This window comes from Peromyscus eremicus, chromosome 14 (genome assembly GCF_949786415.1).
Source record: "Peromyscus eremicus chromosome 14, PerEre_H2_v1, whole genome shotgun sequence".
NCBI classification, from domain to species: Eukaryota; Metazoa; Chordata; class Mammalia; order Rodentia; family Cricetidae; genus Peromyscus; species Peromyscus eremicus.
In genome coordinates, this window is record NC_081430.1 from 6,855,009 (window position 1) to 6,863,139 (window position 8,131).

Genomic DNA, 8,131 nt, shown 5'->3' on the forward strand with positions numbered 1-8,131 from the left:
ACTACTGGGGAAGAAGTTCTTCTGGGCCCCAAATCTTCTCAAGTCTGAGGGGAATATAGAAACAAAACATAAAATATAAACTAAACTAAACGCAGTCTCTTCGTGTGAACAGCAACATACTTCTCCTTCCATTAAACTTGAACGTGAACGAGGTTCCAGAGAGACGTGGCTGAGGCGGGTGGCAGTTGTGACAGGGCTGCCTGAGCCCTTGCCTGCTTCAGCTCGCAGACCAGCAAAGCCCAACTCTGAAATCTCAGGCAATTTGTGTAGCAGGCTCCTCCTCTTCTGCAGTCTTCTTCTCCATTGGTAAAATTCTTTTGCAGGGTCATGTAGGGATCCCACCCCTTCTCTGTGTTTTCACTCTGAAGCTCACACAACTTTACACCTGAATGAACGCCAAGCCTCTGTGGATATATAAAGGGAACCTTGGGGAGGAATTCCACAGTCAATAGTGCAGAAGCAGGGGAAAAGAATTAAGCAGCTCCTCAGCCAAGCAAATCCTCCACTCACCATGCTTCCTCCAGCCATTCATCTCTATCTCATCCCCCTTATATGCATCCTAATGAAAAACTGTTTGGCTTTTAAAAATGATGCCACAGAAATCCTTTATTCACATGTGGTTAAACCTGTTCCCGCACACCCCAGCAGCAACAGCACGTTGAATCAAGCCAGAAATGGAGGCAGGCATTTCGGTAGCACTGGACTGGATCGCAACAGTAAGTGTGTTTTACTTGTATAGATTTTTTTTTTCTTTTGGGGAGCATCAGCTGCATTCCTGTAGAATGGTTTTATTGTATTCTACCTTGAACTATGTATGTTTTGCAAAACAATCTGGGAGCAATCTGCTGCGTGGGTAGGCTGGCGTTCTTTCCTGGCTAGTGATTTTAGAGTTAATATAATTATAACGGTGGCTTGATAATGCAAACGCAGATGTGGTTTGTCCAATACCCACTGAAAAATGAATCTATGAATTAAACTGTTGCTTCTTTAAAACTCTGCAAAAGGAGAATTCTTTAGAGTGTTGCTCTGCACAGTTTAAGGTCATGCTGTCTCACACTTTGTTAATTTCAGAACATGTACAAATTTGGTGAAGTGACTAATGGTAACTAACTAGAATTATGTATAGGGAACCACAAAGGATGAAAGGAAACTTTCAGGCAACACGAAATCGCTCACACAGATGTCTAAAATATGCCTAGTTCGGAGAGGTGTAAAGGTTGATGATGTTCACTGTTTTTACTACAAAATGTTAGAGAATCGTGCTTTTCTAAAATTCTTTATTCAACAGGTTAAATTGAGGTAATTGTATGTTTCTGTGAAGCACTGAGTGCATATCTCTAACGGGAGATTTTAAATACTGGTATGCTAATGTGTAGCACAGGGAGTGTTCTCTGACCCCTTTTCGGTTTGCTTAATTGACATGCCCAGTGACTGCTAGTTAGAGGTATTCAAATTTCTGCCCCTAACTTTTGCTTTATTCTCTTCCTTTAAAAGAGTTCACATTAGTAATCAACTTGAAGACTGAGAGACAGTATGCAGGAAATCTTACACAAATATTTGCCCCTCCTTTTTAAACTTCAACCAACGACGAAAAAGAGTTTTTTGACCTTAGCAAAGTCAAAGCATAATGTCTCTCTAAGAAGACCCAAGTATTTGAATTGCCTGGAGATGGTTGATTTTGGGGGCACAGAAAGTGTCTGATCGGTACTGGGTTACTGAGCAGTGTGGTGGGTATTCATTGCTAGTAAGAGAAACGTCACTACAAAAATGCCCAATCTTGTACGTCCAGGAACAAAAGCCAGGCAAGTCACAATCTCTGCTGCCTGTTTCCAGGTGCATTCCTAAGGCAGCTGCAGGAAGGTGAGCTGGAGTCAGAAGCAGGCAAGCCCAGCACACTGGCCAGCCAAACCGTTAACCCTTTCGTCCCAGTCCCAGCTGTAGCTCTGTACGCACAGATGCACACACACATATTTCACAGCTGCACACTTCCCTGTGCCTGTGAGCCCGAACTCAGACATTCTGGGGTGCAGAAATGGAGCAAGACTCCTGACTCACTGTCCACTTTGAGATTGTTTTCACAAGTTAGATGAACGATTTCCACAGTTTTATTAGTTTTGGTTTGGACAGTTCATCAGCCTGTTTTTAAGCCTTTTTCCTGGTTAATAATAAGACTTGATTTCTTTTCAAATTTGTCATAAGCAATTCTCATTTAGATAACAAAGAGAAGGAAAACTTCAAATATTTTAAGATTAATTTTTGTTTTAATTACATAAGGCACATGACCAGAAACAGCCAATTAGAGAACATACTTATCAAATCCATATAACTAAAACAGAAAGTCGTCCATGCCTGATAGTCAGGAAATGAACACTGTGGTTCCTCATGCAGTTGTAAATCAGACATGTTAGGTATTTTTCTGCCATAAAATTCATGGAAATGTAGCCAAGTTGTTATGGCAACCATACGTTCCCAATTTAGGGGCTTTTATATTCTTTAAATATTGAGTTGTGGTGGCATTTTGCATTTCAAACATTTTACTGTTTGTATTTTTAAAACATAGCTTGGGAATTTATGTTTAGAACATAGTTATTAAGTTTGATATGCAAAATGTCAATGGTTGTACCCATATGCATGTGTGACTGTGCAGCTGAATTCTATAATTGAAATAAAATATTACAGCATGCATATGCACTGTACACAATATTTAAATACTTTCCACATTTTCTCAAGAGATTTTTTTGAAAAACTTAATTAAAAGCACTTGCAGACATTAACCAATATGACCCATGAGAGCAGAAACATTAAAGTGTACTCTTTGAAGAGTGAATATTTACAGGAGTGGAAGGAACCCTTATTGGGAATGAGACTATGAGAACGTGACTTTTAGATACTTTAATAACAATCAGTTAATGAAGCAAATGTAGAAGAATGAATCTCTTTCTCCCTCCCTGTCCCACTTCCTCCAAAATAGTCACAGACTGTATGTAGCCTGGTCATTTTGATGAAAGTGTCTTATATCCCCTCCCCCACTCCCCAACTTGCATTGTGAAAATAAAGTACATAGTCCTGCAATTTGGATTTTTTTTTTTCTTTTTGTCATTGCAAATTACTTAAAACGAGAACAAAATCCCAAACACCTTCAGTTGCTTTTTGTCTCTGATGCAGTTCTGTCCTGTTTCCTCTAGGTCGAGTTCAAGTGGGCTGCCGGGAACTGCGGTCCACCAAATACATTTCCGACGGCCAGTGCACCAGCATCAGCCCTCTGAAGGAGCTGGTGTGCGCCGGCGAGTGCCTGCCCCTGCCGGTGCTTCCCAACTGGATCGGAGGAGGCTACGGAACAAAGTACTGGAGCCGACGGAGCTCCCAGGAGTGGCGGTGTGTCAACGACAAGACGCGCACCCAGAGAATCCAGCTGCAGTGTCAGGATGGCAGCACACGCACCTACAAGATCACGGTGGTCACGGCCTGCAAGTGCAAGCGTTACACCCGCCAGCACAACGAGTCCAGCCACAACTTCGAGAGCGTGTCGCCCGCCAAGCCCGCCCAGCACCACAGAGAGCGGAAGAGAGCCAGCAAACCCAGCAAGCACAGTCTGAGCTAGGACGGGACTGACTAGAAAGCAGCTGCTCCCCAGATTTGATGGCTTGCAAGACTGGAGCCTGCAATTGCTCTTTTCTCACTTGAAAGTATACGCCTTCTGCTTTGATCAGGCCCACAGGCTGTCCTTCTCTGGGACCTTCTCTGGGACTAGCTTTTCCTTTGCAAGTTTCTCAAGATGTAATGAGCACAGTGAAAGCCAGGCATCCTGTCGTTTCCATTCTTAAAAAGCACCTGATGCTGTTCAAACATCCTCAATTTACAGTTTAAAACGCGCCATTCCCTAGCCCACCCTTACCTTTCCCAAACACAACCCCTTCAAATCAGAAAAGTTCATCAAAAAATGTATCTTCACAAAACATTTCGGAAAGGGCCTTTTCCAAATTTTCGTGGGAATAGTTTGGCAGCCAGGGGTTAGCTTCCCTTGAAAGAGAGGCAAACCTTGTGACATTTCACTTCAAAAAATAAGCCCTGTAGCTTTTTACAGACTCAGTGTGAAATTATACCCTGCATGTTGACCTCGCTTGGAATGGAATGCCAGCAATGTATGGCAGCAGCTAATAAGTAAAGCTGATTATTTATTTTTTCAATGTTGTTATTTAATGAGCTTTCACATGTGATTTTTTTCAAAATGTTATTTTTTTTTTTTTAATGTTTCGAAGCTTTTTCATGTACCTAAACATTTCCCAATATGATCTGTGGTCGGTCTGGAAATATGAAAATACATGTTGTAGATATGTAAAGTAGGTATTCTAGTCTCCTCATATATTACATGTTTCACCATGAGCTTTGTCAGTAGCATGGTTCTCTGTAAAGCTGAAATATGTACACTTGATTATTTAGTCCACGCAATCAGAAGTCAGCTTGACCTCCAATGGCGTGGGTTTCTTTTAACAAATATAAACATGGCTAAATGTTATTGTCCTTGCCTCTATAACATGTATAAAAAGGTACATGCTTGCAAACACTGTAAAATAAAGTTATAAGTGTACCTGGCTCTTCTTGTCGCTGCTGAGGATCAAAATTAGGGCTTAGTAAGTGCTGAGCCCCCAGACCCAGAAAAAGTCACATTCAAGCTCTGATAGAACTATTGGCATTAAAAGAGGGGAGCTAGCAGGAGGAGGGGAGGGGGGTTGAGCTGCAAGGAGCACAGCAGATTGATAATCTCTGGGTGGGAGAGGGCACTGAAAGGCTTCCATCAGAGTTCCTGCACAAGTTCTGGGGGTCATCTCCATGTGCAGCTAAGTTTGAGAGGAAAGGAAGAGAAATGGGTACAACATCCTACCTTGGGGAACTTTGAACACTCTTACATGGTCCCAAATCACAAAAGGAAAAGAAAATTTCTAAGCTAATTTTATAGTTTCCTCAGGTTCGTATCACTAGACTAAGTAACATAATGATAGTCTTGACCGGATCACCTGCTTAGATGACTGGTGATAATTCAAACATCATTGGTCCCTGCTCCACAAGAGAAAAGTCAGAGAGGCCCGCTTTCCGCTAGCTGATGGGTAAGGACTCCTCAGTTCTCCTTAGGGCTGGGTTGGCATCACATGTGTATACAGAATGCTGTCACACTAAAACAGAGAACAGAAAACCGCTCCAGATGAGGAATGCCAATTTACTATCGATTTATTTCCAGATCTTAAACTGTTTTACAGTACGTCATATCAGCGCAGGGGACATCCGCAATTATTTTATTACACCAGAATGTGTCGTTTCATGCCCCGGTCTTCTTCGCTGAATCACAGGAGCTTGTCCTGACAATGGTTTTTCAGACCTGAGAAGACCCTGCCTGTCACTAATCAAACACCGAGTGAAGGTCTCAGTGAAGATAAAGCAGATTCTGATTAATTAGGACACAGGGCGTGGAATAAAGTGAGCTCACAAACCACACTTCCAATCGTCTCCACTGAACTAAGAAGTGGATCTGTTTTCTACGTTCACTTCAATTTGCCGGTCTACATCCGGCCACATTGCACTGGCGATATGCTCAATGTGTGATATCTAATGCTAACTGAGAGGAAAAGGTCAGCAACCAGCTGGAAAGGTCTAGGGCACAACCTCTTTCAGTGAAGTAAAACTGAAAAGTCAACAGAAAGGGCCAGTTTTAGTTATTATCTTAAAAAAAAAAATGTTGTGCCTGAGCTGCCATTTACACATTTTAACAGTTGAGTCAGACTGGTGAGCTGTACTTAACTTTATTATCACCTTAGTAACTATCACTTCAAAATGATAGACTGTGATGCTTTTAGCATGGAATGTCTTCTAGTTTACTCTCAGAATATCAACCCCCAAAGACATTTATTTATCACTTTTATTTATCAAGCAATTATTTTGGTTACTATGGGTAAAGGGACTTTTTAAGTAGTTTGATAGATATGCAGATGGATATACTGGACAGCTATATACACATGTATATTAGTAAGACTAGGGAAGAATAACTACTAGTACATATGCAAATGGGTAACATGTATACCTAGAACGTTCACGGAGCCTGCTGGGCCAGCGACACAGTGCCTGTTGCCAAGTCTGGCGGCCTGAGATCAATCCCCAGGGCCTCCATGGCAGGAGAAGAGAAGTCACTTCCACAAGTGCTCCCTTGACTCCTGCTTGTGCTTGTCTGCATACCCACACAGCACACTAAATTAACTAACTAACTTTAAATCTGTTTATAAAAAGTTAATATTTTAGTACCCAGCCACTATGATTTGCTAACTATACTAAGTGGAACTAACTAACTAATGAGTCTGCACTTGAGAGTGGAGATAGGAGGACCGGAATGTCAAGACTGTTTTCAGTCACGTAGGGAGACTGACGCCTATCTCAAAACAGCAACAATAAATAACAAAAGATAATAATCAGAACACTTTGTTAATCATCTTTATTCTATTGGATTAAAAAATCCATCAAATTTAGTGTATAGGTATGCTTAATTAAGAAGACCGACTCTCTGAGGGAGATACAGCTCAGTTAGTAGAGGGCTGGTCCAACATGCACGAAGCTCTGGTTCCGTCCCAACGTTACAGAAAAGCTGGGCATGGAGATGCATGCCTGAAATCTCAGTGTTCAGGGGGTAGAGGCAGGAAGATGACAACTTTAGGGTCATCCTTGGCTGCATAGTGAGTTTGAGGCCAGCCTGGGCAACATGAGACCCTATCTCCTAAAAAGAAATCCAAAAGCAAAAAAAAAAAAAAAAAAAAAAAAAAAATCCAAAACCACAAAAACCCAACCAACCGACCGACCAAACAAACAACCCAAAACTTGGTTCATTCCTGTCCTTTCTTAAATGGGTAAAGGACAATGGAATATTTTTTTTTGTGTAATGTGACATGTCTATCAAATGTGGTGTTTTTATTGGACACCATTTAATGTTTGCATGAAGAAGTTGTAAGTGAAGAAAACAGTATCTAGCAGCAGGAAAATATTTTAAAACTTACATAATATTGAAAAAATGCAAGTGCTTGGTAGCTTCTTTTTAATATTTGATTTTGTTTTGTTTTTTTTAACCATCATTAGGAATCTCTAGGTATTAAAATCTCATTCATTTTATTTGAAATTAGAGCATTATTTGGATTACATTTAAATTTCAACAACACTTGTTAGTCTTAAAATAATAATTAATTCCATATCCTAAACTTAGCATTTACGAGCTTTTCTAGTAACACAATCTCAGTAAACAATGAAAGTCATGTATGTGGTCACCAACAGATATTTGAATGAATAAAGAAAATCTGAATATTTATTCAACATCAAAGAAGAAAAAAACCGGGCCAGTGAGGTGTCTAAGTATGGGTATCACCAAGCCTGACATTGAGATCAGTCCCTGAAACCCAGCAGCAAGCTAGAAAGCGGCGATGCTCTGTGGCCTCTGCTGCAGTTCTGCCTCCAGGTTCCTGAGTTGCTTGAGTTCTTGGTTTCCTCCAGGATGGACTATGATCATATCATGTAAGGCCAGTAACCCTTCCTTCTCTAAGGTGCTTTTGCTTATGGTGTCTATCACATCAATAGAAAGCAAACCTGGAGAAAACCCTTCCTCAAGAAAAAAAGATTTATTTTGTTTTTATCTGTGTGTATGTATGTGTCTGCATGTGAGTATGTGAGACATGTGTATGTTGTTGGTTGTTTTATCCTTTTGGCTCTTTGTTTTTGCTCTTTGGGGTTGCCTGTCACCCAGCCCCCAATAAACACATGGAAATTTATTATTACTTATGAATGCCTGGTCTTAGCTTGGCTTATTTCTAGCCAGCTTTTCTAGATTTAAATTATCCCATCTATCTTTTGCCTGTGGGTTTTTACCCTTCTCTATTTCTGTATATCTTTTCTTTCCTGTGTCTGGCTGGGTGGCTGGCCCCTTCTTTTCTCGCTCCTTCATCTCCTTGTTCACTAGCTCCTTCATCCTCTCAGATTTTTCCTCTCATTTATTCTCTGCCTGCCAGCCCCACCTATCCTTTCTCCTGCCTTGCTATTGGCCATTCAGCTCTTTATTAGACCAATACGGTATTTTAGACAGGCACAGTAACACAGCTTCACAGAG

The 8,131-nt window shown here is 41.0% G+C and overlaps 1 protein-coding gene across 1 annotated transcript; it reads left to right on the forward strand.

Annotated features, from left to right (window-relative positions):
* The first annotated feature begins 346 nt into the window (after nt 1-346).
* Sostdc1 (sclerostin domain containing 1) lies at nt 347-4,585 on the forward strand. Its single transcript, XM_059279651.1, has 2 exons — nt 347-716; nt 3,186-4,585. The coding sequence occupies exons 1-2, from the start codon at nt 512-514 to the stop codon at nt 3,599-3,601; spliced, it is 621 nt and encodes a 206-aa protein (XP_059135634.1). The 5' UTR covers nt 347-511; the 3' UTR covers nt 3,602-4,585.
* The last annotated feature ends 3,546 nt before the right edge of the window (nt 4,586-8,131 follow it).